Source organism: Trachymyrmex cornetzi, unplaced genomic scaffold, assembly GCF_001594075.2.
Source record: "Trachymyrmex cornetzi isolate Tcor2-1 unplaced genomic scaffold, Tcor1.1 scaffold69, whole genome shotgun sequence".
Taxonomy (NCBI): Eukaryota; Metazoa; Arthropoda; class Insecta; order Hymenoptera; family Formicidae; genus Trachymyrmex; species Trachymyrmex cornetzi.
The window spans coordinates 365,775-387,845 of record NW_017300014.1 but is presented as its reverse complement, the minus strand read 5'-3'; the positions used below and the strand labels follow the sequence as shown (position 1 = coordinate 387,845).

General features: G+C 34.9%; 4 protein-coding genes across 9 annotated transcripts in view; 2 read left to right on the top strand and 2 right to left on the bottom strand.

Annotated features, from left to right (window-relative positions):
- The first annotated feature begins 69 nt into the window (after positions 1-69).
- NPF (neuropeptide F) lies at positions 70-5,826 on the top strand. Of its 3 annotated transcripts, none has more exons than XM_018517490.1 (3): positions 70-139; positions 4,190-4,413; positions 5,199-5,826. In XM_018517490.1, exons 2-3 carry the CDS (start codon positions 4,220-4,222, stop codon positions 5,443-5,445), a joined length of 441 nt encoding a protein of 146 aa, XP_018372992.1. In that variant the 5' UTR covers positions 70-139; positions 4,190-4,219; the 3' UTR covers positions 5,446-5,826. The 3 variants fall into 3 exon arrangements, with proteins under 3 accessions (XP_018372992.1, XP_018372991.1, XP_018372993.1); XM_018517489.1 differs by lacking the exon at positions 70-139 and adding an exon at positions 1,968-2,011; XM_018517491.1 differs by lacking the exon at positions 70-139 and adding an exon at positions 2,034-2,138.
- A 369-nt stretch (positions 5,827-6,195) lies between these two features.
- On the bottom strand, positions 6,196-11,778 carry LOC108767562 (uncharacterized). Of its 3 annotated transcripts, none has more exons than XM_018517500.1 (4): positions 11,712-11,778; positions 10,448-10,829; positions 9,228-9,274; positions 6,197-9,065 (listed from the first exon to the last, which is right to left on the bottom strand). In XM_018517500.1, exons 1-4 carry the CDS (start codon positions 11,716-11,718, stop codon positions 6,340-6,342), a joined length of 3,162 nt encoding a protein of 1,053 aa, XP_018373002.1. In that variant the 5' UTR covers positions 11,719-11,778; the 3' UTR covers positions 6,197-6,339. The 3 variants fall into 3 exon arrangements, with proteins under 3 accessions (XP_018373000.1, XP_018373002.1, XP_018373003.1); XM_018517501.1 differs by having other exon boundaries at positions 6,198-9,043; positions 9,227-9,274; XM_018517498.1 differs by lacking the exons at positions 10,448-10,829; positions 11,712-11,778 and having other exon boundaries at positions 6,196-9,042; positions 9,226-9,807.
- A 943-nt stretch (positions 11,779-12,721) lies between these two features.
- On the bottom strand, positions 12,722-18,212 carry LOC108767563 (peritrophin-1). The gene is made up of 2 exons (XM_018517502.1): positions 18,131-18,212; positions 12,722-13,414 (listed from the first exon to the last, which is right to left on the bottom strand). Exons 1-2 carry the CDS (start codon positions 18,147-18,149, stop codon positions 12,942-12,944), a joined length of 492 nt encoding a protein of 163 aa, XP_018373004.1. The 5' UTR covers positions 18,150-18,212; the 3' UTR covers positions 12,722-12,941.
- A 2,346-nt stretch (positions 18,213-20,558) lies between these two features.
- LOC108767561 (F-box/LRR-repeat protein 20) overlaps positions 20,559-22,071 on the top strand; it is a 20,608-nt gene continuing 19,095 nt past the window's right edge. For both annotated transcript variants that reach the window (XM_018517497.1, XM_018517496.1), the window contains exon 1: positions 20,559-20,731. In XM_018517497.1, coding sequence (XP_018372999.1) covers positions 20,702-20,731 — 30 coding nt within the window. In that variant the 5' untranslated portion in view covers positions 20,559-20,701. The remainder of the gene's footprint in view (positions 20,732-22,071) is intronic.

Below are 22,071 nucleotides of genomic sequence, written 5' to 3'. Positions count from 1 at the left end.
CCCCACACGGGTAAGAGGTAAAGCCGAGTAGGTACAAACGACGGCAAGCTAAACTGTGGGACAGCCACGGACGGTAGACCGTGTCGGGGCCGGCGCTTATCGTGCCGACGGGGACTCTAGCGTTCGGGCACTTCTCGAGGTGAGGTGGTGGCAATGACCGTTCTCTCCCGTGTTCTTCTTCGTCTCCCTCGCGCGCGAAACGTCCCGACCTGCTCCTCCTTCTTCTCGGCCCCTTTTCCATCAACCTGTTGCGGAGGTTCCCTCTTCTGCCTGCAACATTACCACCACTACCGTCACCTCCACAACCACCTAGACTTGAGCATCGTCACTGTAGTTAGCTTCCTCTCCTGCTCGTGTGTTGTTCCCTCACCCTTGGTTGCTTCTCTCGATTTCCCCACTACGATCTCGTTGTCATCGTTCGCAGGTCGACGATGGATGGTGGCTCGTACTTCGTCAATGATGTCTCCTTTACGTTAGTTCTTACATTTTTTCTTCCTATTTTTTTTACTTTTTCTTCCCGATTGCTCCTCTGATTCATCATTTTTATTAAAAAAGACAACAGTGTTTCTACACACGATCACGATTTCATATAAATAAAGAATCGTGGTTAATGATAGCCCTTCGCGTATTCGCAATGTAACACAATAATTGATATGAAAGGATTTTTCTTATCAAATATTTTTTGTTTGACCAAACCCAGTCGTCTCAATCTTTACCTAATGACTTATTCGTCATTAGACAAATAGTAATTTTATATGTTGATAACATCATATGAGGCTGCATCTTACAGCCATTTTTCAGTACTATGTAACGATATGCTGACATTTATCTGAATATGTATATACCTCTGAAAAAAATTTTTATAGAAATATCACGTTGTACAATCCAACTATTTTATCAGCATGTAATTGGATCTCTCATTATTTTATAAGTAAAATTTTAGAAGCAAAATTTATTTTACGTTGTGTCAAATTATGTGATTACTTGTACCACATAAATTTACCAATATAATGTACATTAAAAATATTTAAACAATTTTTTTTATTTTTGTTATCGGTGAATATATTTGGATATTTAATATATGAAAATAGAATATTATCTAACAATTTTTTATTTATTAATTTTTCGAAATAACACATGACAAAATAATTTTATAAATAAGCACACACACACTCACACAACACACACACACACACACACACACACACACACACACACACACACACACACACATATATATATGTATATGTCTAACTTATGGCATATACATACATTTCTCTGCGAATTACCTGCATCAGGTAAGTCTTTACCTGTAGAACACCGCCACACGGTGAGTGTCCGCCACGTTGCGTTTGTTTAATCGAAATAAAATGACCACGATAATGTTTTATTTTAAGAAGAATACGCTAATTAAATAATGCTATATTTTACGATTAATAATATTATATTTTATTAAAATAAGAAGAGTAATGCAGAGAAACTAATATTAGTGGAATAAGTTATGTTAAATATATTCTTGATAGTTTTCGTACAGGAACATGCTGAAACAGTAATTTTATAATTTGTCGCGTAACTTTGTATAATCATTAGTGCTTCCGTTTAATATTATTTTCCATGTATTGTTCTATTCTTTTTATTCCATACCCAAGCAGAACAACAAGTTATTATGATATTAAAATAATGTCAAAATGATACCAAAATGATTATTACAAGTCATTTTTCAATCATTTCCGATTTTAATGTTATTTTGACGTTATCGTGACTTATCTATTTGGGTATAATCCTGTATCAGTTTTCTACCTTGATTCTTGTCAGTGATATTTTCTGTTAGCAACGGATAGGATGACTGGTGGGGTTAAATCTCGGGGATTGGTTGTGGTTTATAGTTGAGGGGATGCATCGGAGGGTGCTTTTGTAGGTATATATACTCCTGTCGGCGGCATAGCGATTGATTCGAACTACTGAAACGTTCGCTGCTGGTATATTCAGAAGATACCAGGGTATCGCGAGGGTGAGAAAGAATTTGTAAAGTATCAGTGAATTTAACTCGGTCTTCCTATACAAGTGGATATTTGTCTTTAATTGATTTACTATTTAATCTACTATACAAATCGCCACGAAGGTTTATTTGTCGAGCGGTGAGTTCTAACTGTTAATTCTTTAAAAAATTATAATTTTGATATCGTAACTGATTTAAAAAAGTGTTTGAAAAACTCTTGATAAAAATCTAACTGCAGATATTCCGATTATTAAACGTTTTGGAGTAACCTTCATAAAATATTTTTTAGATACATTTTTTTGTTATTTTTTTATTATTCATAAAACCAATACTAAATCTATTTTAGCATTCTAAATGTATTCTATTAGAATTATAATTTTTATTTATGTATTAATAAATTTAAATTGCGAAACAGTCACTCTAAATTAATATTAGTTTTCTTTCTATGCAGAATAAATTATAGCAGAATTATGTTATTTCTTAGTAACTTGAGATATAAATTACTGATGTAGTCTATTACAATTATTAAATCTTTTTAAAATTGTATATAATTAAGATAAATGGTTCAATTATTAACACATTAAAAGATATTGTAACTTTGAGTAGGTTATGAATATCTAGCTGATAACACTCTTTAGTGTCTTTAGTTTATTAAAGATAAAGATATAACAAGAAGGTAAATATAATACTTAAACGATAAGTGATTATGAATTAACAGTCAGCAAGGAAATTAAAATATTATATTAGTATTATATATTCATTTTTGAATTTATATACCGTAAAACTGAGATGATAATATTAAGAAAAACTAAAAACCGTAGACGTATTATTGATATTAATAATTACATTGTAACATTACATATAATTTATTTAATATACATTTTTGTTTCTTTTATTTACTTTTAAACCTAATATTAAATAAAATAGTTTTAGTGGTACTTCAATGTACTTTTTTAATTTTAATTTAAAATGACTTATTTCTATATTTATTATTTTTGCGTTTTTCACACACACACACACGCGCGCGCGCATATATTTAATGTATGTACCTGTTGAATTCTCTGGCTAATATGACAGTCAATTAATCTTGTTAATGGAACACAAGTATTTTGTTTCACACAAATAACGGCGTTGTAAGTAGAAACACATTGGATCTTTTCAGCAAAGAAAATTGAACAGTGAGTGTTTAGTGATTCTTTAATATAATTTCTACATTTAGATTCAGCGATGAACTAAAGAGAATCAATCATATTAAAAAATCACTGAGCGCTCACTGATCAATTTTGTTTGCTAAACGCAGCTATTTTATCGATCCGGTAATCAGTCAACGTGACGAATGTGTCATCATCACAAAGAACATACCTGAAAATCAAATTCCGTGATTGATTTGACAGCTTCGTTATCGCCGTAATCAGTCGTAGTACTCTATACCTCGTATATATGTATAATCGTATGCATTAGAATACGGCACAATGAATTTTGCATATTCAACGAAATTGAGTCGCGATTCCCCTTGTCATTTCGCGTTTCGTTCGTGCATGGCAAGTTTATCTCTTAACGAATTTATTCCAACGATTTGCACCTGCCTATCACTATTCGAATCGATTCCACAAGCAAATTAAAATTAATACCGTGTCCTTTGTTATTCACAACTTAAATAATTCCATTTTCTTTTGACAATTTATAATTATAATTGCAACAGAGCAGTTCAAGCCCAAAGTAGAAGGAATTCACGAAAAAATAAAAGTTCAAAAGATTTATATTATATTTTTATAAACTATTTTCTGCATTTACAAAAATATAAAAAATATGATATGGTACAACACGATATTTGTAAGGAACAAAGTAATTCTTAATATTTCTCAAAAATTCTTCGATTGATTCAAAGAAATTGACGATATTAATTAATTTTGCGCGTTAATTGTCGAGGAACTTCTTTCTTACAAAGCAGTCGCATTGAAGCGAACTCGCAGGAAAACCCGCAATGCTTGATCATCTTCAGCTTGTACAACTTTTATTTACGCATTAAAAGATTTTCTGTTATGTTTGATGTGCGTCACATATAAGACGGGAAATTTCGTGGCGGAAAAAGAGGAAAACGTCTATCGTGAATTTACGATCACACATATGAATATCGAGTCATGTCATCCCAACATTCTTTTGTATACAAGCCTCACCGTATCGTTGCAGCAACGAGACTACTGCTTCAAACTGTTCGAAATGCGGACACGGATGAATCCTATTCGTTTCTTCTGTTGCTTGCTTGTCACCATTATCGGAATAACGATTATTTGTGCCGAGCCGGAACCCATGACTAGATTAACTAGACCACCGCAGATCACCAACTCAAACGTTCAGCTACAGCGATACGCCGATTCGGTTAAAAATTTTTATCACATGTATGGAAAGTCGAGGTAATTACATTTATGAGCGTTGATGCCAGTCGTTTCGTGACACAAATCAGTGAATAATAAGGTTGCTTCAAACATAATTAGTTAATCAGTTCACGATATGTACATATGCTTGGTAACACTATTTGACACAAAAAATGATTTATTTTTTCAACACCAGAACATGAGAGTCACTTTCTCTAACTTTTTGGATATTGAATACAACTCTGTTTTCTAAATTGCTCCATCATGTCACAATTTTTTAAAGAAATTTACAGTTAAAACCGTAAAAAGAGCTATTTTCATATATTTTGTCATATTACAACTACGATATATAATGTGCTGAAAAAATTTTATTATCAAAATTAAGAATGTTATTAGAATTTTCAACCCTGCTAAAAGGATTTTTTAATAAATGTAAATAAAATTTAATGGAGTAATTTGGAAACTGGATTTGTATTCAACATCCAAAAATTGCAGAAAATTATCCCGTGCTAGTGTTTCTTTTGTCGAATAGTATAATAGTTACTTTACGGTAGTTACTTTACGGTTGTTACTTTACTTTATCTCAGATTAAAGCAAGGTTTACATGGAATAAATAATAGATAATTATTACATGCCATTATGATAAAAGAATGCATACATGAACTTATTGAAACACTAGTAATTTCAATAAGTAATTAATATTATGAGTAAAAGATTATCTTGAAATGTAAAAGAAGAGACGCAAAGATAGTCTAATCGTACGTAATAATAAAAACAGAATCAATCGTAGTATAGAAATTAAAAATCGACCATCACACGAGCAGGCATGGCAAACGAAATGATGCTGCGCCGTTGATGGAGCTGAATGCCACTTGGGAGACCCTGAAGATGATTCAGGATGCGCAACGGCAAAACGAACAGCGAAGGCAAGAGAACATCAGACAGAACAAAGAGCAAATCCTGCTCCGCGACTTTCCGAACTCGGACGCCGACGAGTATACGTTATACGATGTTACACGATCCGGCTCTCTTTCGGACGTAATTGGCAAATATTATAACGATGTACAATAAACAATTCCCAGAACGTCCTCCTCTCTCTCCTAATATCGGGATTAATTTTCTCTCGATTCTGAAATAAATCAAAATTGATTATTGTCCCGCATAATCGTAATGGTTATCAGTATTATGTTTTGCTTTTTTCTTTTTTTAGTTTAAGTTTCGAATTTCTTGTCAATGTATAGATAAAGATGAGAGTATGCTTGAAAATGACAAATAGCGCGTCCAATGGGAATGTAATTTCACAACGGAAGATTGAAATTGAAAATCAATGCCTGGGATAATGCTTGAGATAAATAGAATTATACAAATTATATAATATAAATTGACATAGCACATTTGTAATCCTATTTAACCTTGCATGAATATAAATATAGCTTATGCAAAATTCTTTTTTTAACGATACCTAAGACGTATATAACATAATATAGATGAATTTAAACATCTATTCTAACAAACATAGAATTTAATTAATATATTTAAGTGATACAAATATGAAATAATGAGGAATTACAATTATTCTAATTATTATAATAGGTAATGTTAATTAATGTTGAACAATAATTTCAACAATTAACAAGTTACAATACAATGTGGCGGTACTGTTTAATGATAGAGGTTCATTATTCTATACATATAAATAAATAATTATAGATGAACCTTTACTTCTTATGAAGAAAAACGGGATTTTCTCTTAAAATTTATTCAACTCTAAATATTATCACATTACTAAGCGCTAAATTAATTACGAAAAAAGTGAATATAATGATTAATAAGTAATTTCAATAATTTGCAAACTTGCAAACAATAAAATAAAAATTAAAATTGAAATAAAGCTTCGACTAAAATGTTTGTCCTGCGTCCGTCATCATGTTCCTTGTTTGAAGGTGCCATAGATTCCTTTTTTTATTACCATTTCTCATTAATTATAAAGACATGATCTTCATTAAATAGACGAACTCCACAAACAGCATTCTTCTTCCGTTTGCAAATTTTTTGAACAGAATCAAAATAGAGAGGGTCAGGACATGGTTGAACCCATGCCACGCCACCGCTACACAAACAGAACTTCTTGCAATCATCGTTCGGGAGTAGCACTGCATAATCAGGGTCTTCTTCTGGACAAGTACCAATACAAGTAGATGGATCGAGATTGTCATACGTTGCGCGTTCATTATTTTCAGTGGTCAGAGTTTTCATCGAATTGTCATTGGCGACCATTTTATCAGTCATGAAAATGCTATCTTGATTGTACGAACGTACCCCACAAACGGCTTGCTTCTTTTTCTTACAGATCTTTTGAACAGAATCAAAATAGAGTGGGTCAGGACATGGTTGAACCCATGCCACGCCACCGCTACACATACAGAACTTCTTGCAGTCATCGTTCGGGAGTAGCACTGCATAATCAGGGTCTTCTTCTGGACAAGTACCAATACAAGTAGATGGATCGAGATTGTCATACGTTGCGCGCTCATTATTTTCGGTGGTCAGAGTTTTCATCGAATAGTCATTGTCGACCGTTTTATCAGTCATGAAATTGCTATCTTGATTGTACGAACGTACCCCACAAACGGCATCCTTTTTTTTCTTACAAATCTTTTCAACAGAATCAAAATAGAGTGGGTCAGGACATGGTTGAACCCATGCTACGCCACCGCTGCACATACAGAATTTCTTGCAATCGTCGTTTGGAAGTAACACTGCAAAATCAGGGTCTTCTTCTGGACAAGTACCAATACAAGTAGATGGATCGAGATTTTGAACTATTTTATTAATCTTTTTAATGTTGTTCTTGTCACGTGTTACTTTGCAGACATAATTCTCTGGGAAATCGCAAACTTTCAGAATAGGATTAAAAACGAGGTTCGGAGAACATTTTTTAAGTATGCTGATGCCATTCTCGCAGACATAATACAAATTACAGTCGGTCTCATGAGGAATATTGGTGGTTTCTGTCATTGTTTCGCACTTGGTTGGTGTTGATGTACTGGATATGTTTCCTTCAACGTTACAGACGACGTTCTCCGGATAATCGCATACTCGAAGCTTTGGATTAAAGTATAAGTTTCTAGGACATGTTTTCAAGATCTTCTTACCGTTGTTGCACTTGTAGTAAAACCTGCAGTCATGTTCATAAGGTATTTCATTATTTTCGTCGTAACATTTACTTGAATCAGGGATGGTAGGAAACGAGCTTTCAGGAATCGTTGTTGTGAAATCATTGCATTTAGCTTCAATCGGCACATTGCAAATCTGACGAACGTAATCATAATGTAGACCATCCGAACAATCTCGAAGAATCTGTTTTCCGTCAATACACTCGTAATATTGCGTGCAATCGCACTCGTGAGGCAACAGTACTTGTTGCATGGAATCGGGAGGACAAATATTTAAGGCGACTGTCGGTATAGGTTGTGGTCTAGGTGTATCAGATATAGTTAGATCACATTTCTTTTGCGGATAATCGCACATCTGTATACTAACGTTGAAATGAAGTCCTTCTAAGCAGTATTGTAAAACTTTTTCACCTTCAGAGCATAAATAATACTCAGTGCAACTATTTTCATGATTGAACGCTCTGCCATTTGGAGAACATTTATTGTTAATATCGTAATCGTTAATTTGGATGTCGTGAGATGGAAATTGCGAGATGCATTTCACTTCGGTGCTCCAATCGCAAACCTCTGTTGCGTCATCAAAGTACATGTCGATTGGACATGTTCGTAATACCTTGTCGCCTTCTACGCACTCATAATACTGATTGCATATACATGGATGAGGAAGTCGTAATTTTTCAGTTGATCCCTTAGGAGGACACGTTGTGCGAGGTTCATCGATAGCTTCCGTAGTTGATAATGTTGTAAATATTGAAGTAGATGTTGTCGAAATTGTATCAGCAACACATTTGGCCTCAATTGGATCATTACAAATTTGCCAAACAGGATCAAAATGTAGACGATTCGGACAAAATCGAAGAAATTTCTTTCCATTAATGCATTCATAATATTGTGTGCATTCACATTCGTGAGGCAAAAATACTTCCTGTACGGAATCTGAAGGAGGGCAAATATCCAAATTGATTCTTGGCGAGGATCTGTTCAAATCGCAACTCTTTTGCGGATAATCGCATATTTGGATGATCATATTGAAATGGAGTCCCTCCATACACTGTCTTAAAATTTTCTCACCGTTGGAGCATAAATAATAGGCAGAACAATCGGTGTCATGTTGAAATGCTCTGCCTTCTGGAGCGCATGTAGTATTATAGTCATCAATGTCGGAGGTTAAAATGTTAAAGGTTGGAATCGGTCGAATACATTTTACTACTGAGACCCAATCGCAAATCTCTCTCACGTAATCAAAATGCTTGCCAATCGGACATGTTTGTAATATCTTTTCACCGTCTATGCAGTCGTAATATCGGTTGCATAGACATGGATGAGCAATCCGCGCTTCTTCCGTTGATTCCTTTGGAGGACATTTCTCACGGGGTTTATTGGGAATTTTTGTTGTGATTTCTGTTATTGGGGTTGTAATTGTTATTTCTGTAGTCGTTTTTGTTGAAAACGTTGTAATCGGAGTTGTTGGAGTTGTAGTCGTTGGAGTCGTACATGTCGTCGTTGGAGTCGTAGATGTCGTAGTTGTTGGAGTCGTAGTTGTTGGAGTCGTAGTTGTTGGAGTTGTAGTCGATGGAGTCGTTGGTGTCGTAGTCATTGGAGTCGTAGTTGTTGGAATTGTAGTCGTTGGTGTCGTAGTCGTTGGAGTCGTAGTTGTTGGAGGCGTAATTCTTGGAGTCGTTGGAGTTGAGATTGAAGAAGGAACTGTATTATCAGGTGACGAAGTACTTCTGCACTCACAGTCTACGTTTTCCGAGTAATCACATTCACCGATCACTGGATTGAATAATAAATTGCTTTCGCATCTTATCCAATTCGTACCTCTTATGCCGTTGATACACCAATAATAGTAATCGCACATAATTTCATGAGGAATTTTGTGCTTGCCATTTGGCTGGCAAATCAAAGCAACTGGATCTGAGTTTGTCGGTAATGAGTAATTAAACGGTGGCGAAATCGATGATGGATTTGACTTATCCGTATTTGGCGGAGAGTTCTTACAATTTACATTTTCCGGATAATCACATACACGAAGCAATGAATTAAATAATAAGTTGCGGTCGCATTTCTCAGAGATGGGACTTACCCAGCCATTAAAACACAAATAGTAATGATCGCACATAGTTTTATGGGGAAGCATGTGTGTTCTGTTGTCGGATATGCAAGAATCCAATGAAGGTGTCGGAAAACTCGGTATCGGGGTCGTCGGTATTGAAGAACTCGATGTTGTAGTTGTCGACATTGGAGAACTTGGTGTTGAAATTGTCGGCGTTGCAGAACTCGGTGTCGGAGTCGTTGGCGTTGAAGAGCTCGGTGTCGAGGTCGTCGGCGTCAAAGAACTTGGCGTTGGGGTTGTCGGCGTTGGAGAACTTGGTGTCGGAGTCGTTGACGTTGGAGAACTCGGTGTCGGAGTCGTCGGTGTTGGAGAGCTCGGTGTCGAGGTCGTCGACGTGGTCGGCGTCGGAGAACTCGATGTTGGGGTCGTCGACGTTGGAGAACTCGGTGTCGGAGTCGTTGGCGTTGGAGAACTCGGTGTCGGAGTCGTCGGTGTTGGAGAGCTCGGTGTCGAGGTCGTCGGCGTTGAAGAGCTTGGTGTCGAGGTCGTCGGCGTTGTCGATGTCGGCGTTGTCGGCGTTGTCGGCGTCGGAGAACTCGGTGTTGGGGTCGTCGGCGTTGGAGAACTTGGTGTCGGAGTCGTTGGCGTTGGAGAACTCGGTGTCGAAGTCGTCGGTGTCGGAGTTGTCGATGTTGAAGTACTCGGTGTCGGAGTTGTCGATGTTGAAGTACTCGATGTCAGTATCGGAGTTGTCGATGTTGAAGAACTCGGTGTCGAGGTCGTCGGCGATGTCGGTGTCGGAGAACTCGGTGTTGGGGTCGTCGTCGTCGAAGAATTCGATGTCGTTGTAGGCGTTGGAGAACTTGGTGTCGGAGTCGTCGGCGTCGGAGAAGTCGTAGTATTTGGTGTAATTATTGTTGTCGGAATACTTGATGAAGTTGTCGAACTTGATGTCTGACATCCTGCACTCCAGGGCCAATCGCATACTTGAAGTTTGGGATTGAAGTGCAATTTATTACCATTCTCATCCATGAAAGGGCAATCTATTGGCTTTCCTTTCACTCCCATGTGACAACTGTAGAATTTTGTACAGTCACTTTCATGGGGTATAAAAACTGTCTCATTTTGTGGATTGATCTCGGGACATTTTGTTGGAATATCGGCTAGTGATCCATTGAGGGCAATACCCAATGTGACCACTAAAATGGCCACTAAATATGTACCTAAAATTCGAACCGATATATTTATATATAGATATACATATAATGTTAATTATTTTTTTAATTAATTTCAGTTATTAAATTTGGAAAATAATATTTTATTCAAATAATCAAATTTATAAATACTTTTCACATAATTTAATGAAAGAACGGAATATCTATAAAGTAATTATATAATAATGAAAATTTTTAACTTGTATATATCTACGAATAAAATGGTCATTAAGTATGTGCGTTCAAAATGATATGTGTAATGATATGTTAATTATTTATTAAATCAATTTCAGTAATTAAATTTGTAAAATAATATTTTTTTTATCAAATTTATAAAAATTTTACTTGTAATTTAATTTAAAAATCGGAAATATCTACGAAATAACTACATAATGATAAAAATATTTTAAACTTGCATGTATCTAGGTGCAAAATGATCATTAGTATCTGCTTAAAATTCAAATCTATATATATATATATATATATATATAATATTATTTGAGAGAAATCAATATATAATATATTAACAATATATATAATATTAATTGAAATTAACTCAGTAACTAAATTTGAAAAATAACATTTTTTTATTAAATTTATAAGTACTTTGTATAAAATTCAATTAAAAAATGGAAAATCTACAAAGTAACTATGATAAAAATATTTTAAGCTTGTATGTATCTACTATATTATTTTACGTTTCTTCACTGATATTTATTCACAACTAAACACAATTACTCGCACTGCACAAATTTTTCTCTTTTTTTTTTGTGTGCCCAAATAATTATCTTGCACATTTGCCACTCAACAGTTATCCAATTTATTAAATAATTCTCCCGTTTGCTTCTATTTTATCACTTCATCGGAATTCCGTCAGTTACAAACACTCACCTTTCATCGTGGAAAATCCATTCGCTAAATGAAGAGACGAGTATCTATTTCTTCACTTATTAAATTGTTAACTGACGAATTCGTCTTTATGAAATGAGTTTTATATAAGCGCACGGCGTTATCGCATGGTATGTGCTTATCATATCTAACATTTGACAGAACCCTTCTCTTCTAAAAGTTACTTTAGCATATCGAAGCAGGTGCAAAAATATATTTGTACGTATCAATTACAGGGTGTCAAGTAAATAAACGCGGAATAAAATTGCGAACATTCGTATAGAGGATAAAAATTTTATTTTATTAAAGTATTCGCCCATCTCACGGTGTGAAATGAGAGTGTAATAATCTTAAAATAATAAAAAATATAGCAATAAAAATGTTAACTTTTGAAGGAAATATTGAAACGACATTAAAATGAAATACACAAAAATTACAAGTTTCTGAACTTTATTTAAAAATTCAATTTTTTTGATTTTTATAAATTTATTAATTATTTAAAATATATTCTATCTAAAATAACAATGCCTTTATAGCGATCATATACACAATTTCTAGAAAGATCTCTAATAAACTTCTTTCGAAATACATTGATTTCGATCAAAACTTTCTGCATTTCACGATTAAACTGTGTAATTTTTCGATAATTAAGTAACATGATAAATTAGCGTACAACGCGATTTTAGTTTTATGAAATTTTCTTAAGACAGGTTTATTTTAAAGAGATTTTAGCTTCAGATTTAATTGCAAAGAGTTATGAAAATTAAAAAATTGCGATAAATGACACCTCTTAACGTTTATAAAACATCGTGAGTTGAGATGCATACTATCTTTGAGAGAAAAGAGACAGTTGATTAAAAATTCTGACATAATAATTTATTTTATTTTATTTTCAAATAATCAGATATAAGATATAATAATAATAATAATCAGGTCATATTAAGTACTCTGTTATCTATTGATAACGTTTATCAATTTGGTAATTTGTATAAATTATTATCTGCTTTAACCTACGAACACAAATGTATTATATGAATTTAAATTTATTCTGTTAAGTTTTTTATTGTCTCCACAATAAGAAATTAAAGAACAGATGCGTGTTTGTCCAAATCACCATTGTTTCTTCCATCTCTTCCAATATATGAATAAGCGATAAAAGTGGAGAGAATCGCAAAACTGCACTTTTTTTTCTTTTTATTTCAATCCTCGTCTACAGATTTTGCCCTTGTTTATTTACCATGGACAATCGGTTATCCATGGCCAGTTGCAGACTTGTTCTGCTTCGTAGAAATTTAAGCCGGGTGGGCAGGACAAAACGATAGGCGCGCCGTTGCTGCACGAGCAAAATTTGTTACAGTCACCTCTGTACGGCAGAAGTATCGTTTTATCCTTAGGATTCAAAATTGGACATGTACCGACGCAATTAGACTTATCAGCCTTTTCCTCAGATATAAGTGGTTCAGTCTCTGGATTCATTCTGGGGAAACGTCCTGCGGGCGGCCAGTCGCATTGCTTAATAGTGCTATTGAAATACAGACCATCGGGACACTTGTAAATTGTGCTTTTATCGTCCTGACAAATGTAATATAGATTATATTCCTTCGGATGAGGCAGTATGACGATGCCTGAGGACGGACATTCAGGTGCCTTCACAGATACTCCGGTAACAATAACTGCCAAGGCAGCAATAATTACCACATAATAACCTGTAAATTATAAAATGTATTTTCAATTATCGAATAGAATTAGATTTTTAACATTCTCGCTTGCATATTTCTTGATGACATTGATTACGAAAGTGATTTTAATCCCGCTGTGTAATAAGGAATAAATTTTATCGACTTTTATAATCGAGAACACTACCGCGATGATGTAAGATTTGTTCTCGCCAATACACGTTAAGAAACAGTGATGATAGAAAGATAGACTATCTTTTACACACCGAAAATTTAATTTAGACTTAGGCCCGTTTCTATCAATATAATTTAATTTTAATCTCGGTTTGACTAATTCTTCATCTTTTTTTCAGTTTTGAGAATTGGAAAAAGATAAAGTGCAAGTTGAACTGAGATTAAAGTTACTCTACACTGATAAAAACGGGCTTTAATGGTCAAATCTTGTCCTAGTTCTAAACGGATTTTCGAGTGTTCATGAAAAAAGAAGATAGAAAACAAACTTAATCGCGTACGATATAGGTCGTGCACTTCAATACTGACAAGTAGTTTGATATCAAACTTGCGTACACTAGTATTAAGAAACTTTAAATCGTTACTTATCACATTACTTATCACGTTACTTATCCTGTTGTTGCATATAGTGTTAAAGATCGTATAAGTCTTCAGAAATTTACTTCATTATAGTTATTTATTAAATATCAAAACGTATTACACTTCGACAGTTAAAAATACAATAACTGGCTATTGCAACAGATGTATTGATTTTTATATCAATCATCTTCATTTGATAATAATCTTGCAGGAAGTGTCATATCCCAAAAATGATCTAACCGTGCAAGCGAAATCGAAAAATTTCTTTATTAGAATTCACGTCGATTTGATTAAATAACACTGATAATTAACTGATAAAATTAATCTGCATCAATTTCGAAATCAATTCAATTAATCAAAAGTCAAATTGTATAAATGTATGTATTTCAAGGAATTTTTTAGACAGTGCAATAAAATATCATACGTGCAATACGCATATTTTTATAAATTCGCATTATCTTTAGAGTTTTAAAAGTTTTCAGATAATATTCAGAATAATAGTCATATTTCTTGTTGATGTGTGAAATCTTCACGACATCGATAAAAATAAAAATGATATCACAAAGCGGTTTAAATGAATTCTTTGGGAAATGATCAATCTAATACATGAATACATGTAGTCGCAATTGTGAGATTGCAGCGGAAGTCGTTTAGTCTTGAAAGATAATTTTAGTCAAAATATGTTTTATGAATAATCATCACGGATCTTTTTGCAACAAAAACGAGAAAAGAAGAAAACAATCAATAAAACACATATGACACACTTACATGTAATAATCTGCACTAAAATTGTAATTTTATCCAGAACAGTAATCACCTCTTTGTATACTTGATAAAATATTTTATTTTCCAATGTATGGATAGACAATAAAATAAACTTTTACTATAGAAAAAGAGCAAATAAAAAAGCGCGGTACACCGTGTGTAAAATTAATAAATAATATGTGAATAAAAATAATTATATTACATTAAAAACGTTTACGTATCTCGACTCGAGTCATTCTCAGAACACAGATTATTTTAATTATTAAATATCCGTATTAAATTTATAAACATTTTATGTATATACATACTATATATCTGGTTTAAACCATGCAAAAATAATATGTATGCGTACTTGTTTTTAATTTGATCATGACGTCTGTATGCTTTTGAATATCGGATTAATTTAAAAAAAATATAAGATTAATAGCATCCTCAAATTAAACAAAATAATAATTAAAGTAGGGCCAATGATGGGAGAATCAGACGCAGATCTCGGTGAAAAAATCAATTGATGTAAAATAATCGACAAAGTTTGTTAGAGACACATACATTTGAACATTTTGTTTTAATTTCGAGCCATCTCCAGTAATCGCACAAATATTAAAAAATAGCCTCACACTCTCTGGTTGGTCAATTGAGTAATCTACACTGTAAAAAGTATAGATGGATTTAACACCATGCGGTGTTAATGTAATTTTCACTGTATTAATAATTATTATATTTACAAACATCAGTATGGATTTAACGCTGAGTTTTTAAACTACATTATGTTGGTGTTGATATTATTAATATACGTAGTGAGAATTATATTTATACCCCTCATATGGTGTTAAATCTACATCTATACTTTTTTTAGACTATATGAGCTACGATAATTGTAAAAAATATGAATGGATTTAACACATGCAGTGTTAAAGTAATTTTCATTGTGTTAATATAAACATCAATATGTATTTTAACGCTATAATTTTTTAATCTACATTATGTTAGTGTTGATATTATTAATATCAACATAGTGAGAATTATATTTACAACGTATGCTGTTAAATCCACACCTATATTTTTTAGAATATATGGGCTATGATAATGCGGCTTAAAAAAATAATGACATAAAAATTCTATAATTTTATGAAATACGTCAGCTAATTAGAAAGCAGTTTTCACTTATCAAATGAAATAAAGAACAGAAAACAAAGATTAAAACGAATGAATATCAGCTTACAATTATACATCGTGAGAAACGGTATAAAAATAAATAAGCGTGGAAAGAGGTCCGTAAAATTAATAAGCCAATAGACAATCAGCAATAAAAACGTTTAAATGTCACGAGTGGTCGGAAGTTAAAAAAACATACATCAGTAATTAAATAATATAAAAATTGAAAGTCAGCAATAAAATATTAAATCTCACACACACGCACGCACGCACACACACAGAGTGTGAAATATAAAAAAATAAATAAATAAAAATAAGCTCATAAAAATAATAAACGGTGATAATAATGTCATACGTCTTCTGCTTTATAAGAGCAAAGCGAATGCGAAATATTATACATATATGTTTAAAAGTTGTCTAATTAACTTTGATATTTTCCGATTTCGCTCGCTTTATCAATACCGACAATTGAAATAAATATCAAGCGATATCACGTTATCGATAACGATAAGGTTGCACGGGCTATGTCTGAATTTTTGTGATGGCACAAAGTTCACCGATTGAAAGATCAAGAGGCGCTCTAAATTATCACTATAGATCATGTCATAAATTTTTATTACATATTAAAGATTATTACGAGGCGATAGGATACGAAGTGGAGCTATAAATCTTTCTCAGAGTACAAGATCGTAGTTTATGCGTTCAACGCAGTCACGCGTGAATCACAATCAACCTTGTAAAAAAAATATATATAGATTGCATATTCAATCTGTTAGTTTCCATGCATGCAATCGTTTGTCTTTACAAATACATCCGTTATTTTTATTGACTATTTACGATAAATTTTTATCATTTATCGACGTCACAACGACGTTTACCGATAAGTATAACTTAATTATCTGCGTTTAATGAATATATAGTAAAAAATCAAACATTTCATGTTATATTAAAACGAGAATTCAAAATAACTATATGAAAATTTTCGAAATTAATGGGCTTAAATTTTGGATCAGATATCGTATTTCATAAATATTGTATTTCTTTTTTATCATTCTTGTTCTAATTTATTTTTTATCACTTTTGATGCTTCGATAATCAGTTACACTGACCTGCTATTGAATTCTACAACTGAAAGATAAGCCGATACCATGGCTTATCGATAATATCATCGCTTTGTCTAGAGCTCGGCGCAATTTAGTATAATCGTATGATAATGTAGGTATAATTGACGATAAACAAGAATATATTTTTTTATTTAACTACTTAATTTTTAATTTAAGATTATAGCAAAACTTGGAAATTACTTACAGACATAATGCTTTCTTCTTCAGATTTGATATATTTATTGTAACGTGTAATTAAATTTTTTTATTTTATATTTTAGAGAATTAAATAAATATGATAATATATTTTATATATATAATTATTTTTATTAATTATTGTATGGAGTATCAATTATATTTTATTAATCTGAAAACAACATATTTTTAGACGTATTTAGCGTTTATAATACGTAATAAAGTACATTTTATTACGTCTAAATTAATCGACGATGATTAATCCTTATCCAATTAATCATCATTGTCTACATTACGCAATCTCTCCATTGGGTCACAGTGCATTCGTTATAATGCAAAACATTGCAAGTCAAACCTTTTTTATCATTTAATTGCTTAATTTCAGAATTATGATTTTACGCGTAAAATGTAATAACATCTACATGTATACACAATGTAAATTATGAAAACTATGTTTTACATGCCTATCTATGTAAACAATCTATGAATCATTGAATGTTATACGTATATTTTTATTTATCAATACTAAAGTAAGATATATTAATAATTATAAAATTTATACTTCTTAATTCTTGTATTATTCAGCTTATAATAAATCCCCCATAGCAAAGAATCACGTCGTAATAGAGTCACAACAGGAAGAAAATATGATGTCACTGTGAGATTGTCATAACAAAATAACACATGTTACAAAGACATTCGCACATCACCATGGCATTGCTGTGACATCACATTCGTAACAAAGCGGACATTCGCACGTCGCCATGACGTAACCATGATTGTTTTGATGTAACTGTGACGTTTTTTGCTATGGGGATTCACATATTTTACATTGCCTGTATTGTCTACATGACAAAGATTCATATAAATTTAACGCAAACAATACATAAATATTCCACGTAAACATAATCTTGAAATATATTTGAAATATACTCACCACTCTGTTTAATTTTCATAATTCGCTCTATTCACGTTTATTACGCGAAAAAAGTGTCCGTAGGCACCCAGACGAGTAATCACTCATGCAGCACAAAGTTGACTATTAGTCGACTGTCAGTCGGTAGAAGAAATCTAAAGTCGACTTTGAAGTCAGACTTTGAATGTCGACTTTTAATCGACAAATGTTTCGACTACAGTCGGCTGTCAGTTAGCCAATGTAATCAATTCAAATTCGACTTTATGGCGATTATGATGCTACGAATGCTTCGAAGCATTTTTTGATTGGTCAGTTAGTAAAATTTTTTCTTCCGATTTGTCAATTAAAAGTTTCGAAGCATTTGTAGCGTCAAGTGGATCGCATCCTATAAGTCCACAATTTTCCATCATAATATTTTTATAAGTTATGACTAGGGGTGATCCACTTTACACTGCAAATGCTTTCTTTGACTGGTTAATTTGTAACATTCTTTTTTTCTGGTTGGTTAAGTATTTGCAGCATGTAGATCGCACCTTAGATTGACATTTAGTCAACATTGTGTGCTATAAGTCGATAATTGTAAATTTATTACAGCTTTTAAGTTATGGTTAGGTTGACTTTTAGTCGATATTGTATAAGTCGTCTTTTAGCCAATTTGGCGAAATGTAAATAAAATTTAACATTTCCAAAGACTTGGTGAATGTAATAACTTCATTATTCTTTAAATGTGTTACATGTAAAGAATATAATGCAATTAAAGTATAATACAATTAAATCGATCAAGTTTTTAACAAGTTTCTATTGTGTGTTAATATTTTTTTATTTTGCAAATGAGCAAAAAAGCCATTTTTAAGTCATTTTTTAAATATTTTTATTATCATCTGGAATATATGTAGCGCATCTGAATATTATTATTAATAATAAATAGAAAGTTACTGTAAATCAAAACTAAAAGGTCGAACTTAAAAAGGCAATTTTTAGATTTTCGAAAATAGGGTAACTGTCCCAATTATTGTACCTGTCCCTAGGGTGCTTTTGTTTTTCGATAAGTCATAAAGAAAACTAGCACAAATAAATAAGAAAAAATATTTTTTTTTGTTAAGTTAAATTATTAATGCATACGATAGCGAAAATAATATTTTATTTTTTGAGTATTAAAGTATTTTAAATATTTTTCAAAAGATATGTGAGGAATTTATGTGAATCCATTAATACGTACCGCAAGATTTTAAACTCGTCCCTGTTAATGTGCTCTGTATTGGAGCTGAGAACGTTGTGTTATAAGTGTACATTGAAATAAATATATGATTGAAATAATGATTTATGTAATATCAACTTAAATAATTAGCTTAAATTTATTACCTGTTTTAGTAACTATATGTTGAAATGAATTAAATGTGGATAGGCACACAAATTGGGGGCACATTAATAGGGTCACCGCCGCTTGGAGGACTCACTAATAGGGACCAAAACATGTTTTTTTATTTTTGTCAAAAACATTATAAAGTATTAACATTTTTTAGATTAAAGAATTAAAGAAATATTACAAGAAAAAGAAATAGTTGAAAAACCGATATTGATTGCAAGCAGATAAAATAAAGCTACAATATTTAATAATTAATTCAGTAATAAGTAAGTTGGTCTAAAAGGCACGTTAATAGGGACAGTTACCCCAGTCGACATTCAAACTCGACAAAAAGTCATCATAGAATAATCGACTAAACGTCGACTTTAGAAGTCGACTTTAAGTTTACTAAAAAAAGTCGACTATTATAGCCGTCAAACTGTCATGCGTGTTATGTGGGCAGCTGCATTATCACAACGCCCGCTCGGATCATTGAGACTTCGCATGTCGCCTCGGCCCCCCACCCCCGTTTCCCGACCCCTCATCCGTAAATTAAATATTTCGGTCGAGTCATAATTGAATCCAGGTCAACGGGGCTATTTCCCGACCGCGTTCTCTCTACCCGAAGTACGAATCAAAGCGAACCTAGCAACACGCGCCGATCTTAACTCGATGCGCGCGCTTATATATTTGGGACGAGTTGCCGCTTGGTAACCGTCTGAAATCCTAACGTCGGTAACAGCGCTGCCTATAACTACAGTAACTACACTTCACTACACCAGGCATTTCGCACGCGCTCGTGTGTGCGCTCGCGCGCACTCTACTATCTCCCTCGTTTTCAGAGTGCGAATTGCGCCTCTCTCACGTCGTTGCACACAAAGTGCACGTCGCGGTCGTCGCTGTCGCGGCCGTCATCGTCGTCCTACTCCCTCAAAAATAACGATCCAATGGGAAGCGTGTAAACAATGGCTGCGAGCGCGGTGGTTGGCCGCGCTGTCGTCAAGTCGGCCGCCGCCGGCCAATCAGCTGTGCGGGCCGCGGCAGCGCCGACGGAAAGCGGCGGCGCACCGTCCAGTGGCAGTACCCCTCCGTCCCCCTACGCGATTGCACGTCGAGCGTTCAGTAGACTCGGCCATTTCTCTCGCGAAACGTAGCGACTCGCTCAGCCGCGCGACGGTTTTTTTTTTCGCGACTGCACCGTGCGGGTATACTCCCGGAAGTTTTGCAAAATAACGCGACGCAAAAGGATGATACACTCCGGGCGCACCAGGCTCGAGGTAAGTCAACCGTACGGATGCAACGTCGACCCAACGCGGATCCTGTGAAACGCGGCCGCGGAAACGCGCGTCGAAGTGCTGCCACACACAGTCCGGGGGGGTCGTGCGTGTTCAATGTTGTCATTGCCGAGGCGAACAGCTGATTCGCTCCCCTGGCCTCCGCGAAGCGCGGCGGCCACCACGGGCATCCTCGTCGCCGCCGTTTCGCGTCCTCATCGTGACCAAGACGACGATTATGACCTACGACAAGGACGACGACAGTGCGAAGGCGTCATGCGCCAGGGCATTCTCTCGTTATTGTGGCTGGATGGCTGGATGGCTGGATGACTGGCTAGCTGGCTGGCTGGCAACACGCTGTCATTCTGCGAGACCTTTTTCATATGTACGACGTATATATATTCTCATCGACCAACCAAGGCAATCGTGCAATAAGCGAGCTTAGCTAGCTGGCCTAGCTGTAGTCAACCAGTCAACCAGCCATCCAGAGCTCCGTTCTTTGTCCTGTCTTTCCTCTTTCCTTCCGTCCTTCCTTCCTTCCTTTCTTTCTTTCTTTCTTTCTTTCTTTCTTTCTTTCTGTCTTTCTGTCTTTCTTCACTTCTCTCTTTTTCGCACTCCGCCTCTCGTTCTCTCTCTCTCTCTCCCTCTCTCTCCTCCTCCCCCTCCCTCTTTCTCGCTCTCGCGGTCGCCAGCGGTGGCTACGTCGCCAGCGGTGCGTTCTCGTTGTTAAATGCACGCCTCCTCCTCCCCCGCGCCCTGGCTACTATCCTCTTTGTTCTTCGCTCCGGCGGCGTCCGAGCAGCGGCGACGACGACGACGCGCAAAAATCTCTCCGCGCTCTCTGGCGCATAGAGGCGAACCCTGACGATGAAGATGACGACGACGACGTTCGAGCGCGCCAGCGGAATGTCAATGAGCTCGTTGTTGCTCGACGACGCTGCGAATCTCGTTGGATAGACGGTACTCCGTAACGTTACTCCGTTTTGCGCGCGCGTTCATCGGACGTCGCTCTCTCTTTCTTTCTCTCTCTCGCTCGCTCTTTCTCTTTCTCTTTCTCCCTCAGCGTCGTGACGATGTCGACGTCGTCGTCGCCGTCGTCGCCGATGGTATAGCCGTGGAGACGCGCGCGCGTATCGCGAACGCATAAACAAGCGGGCGGGCACGCGCGTGGCCGTGCTTTTGACGAGAACGTGTGTCTGCGAGCGTGATAAGTAAGGAGCTGTGAATGAACCATGTTTCCGTAGCATTACACCTCGCTGTCTTCCAACAGACATCTGAGTAATTCATGGGTATATGCGCTTGTGTGTGTGTGTGTGTGTGTGTGTGTGTGTGTGTGTGTGTGT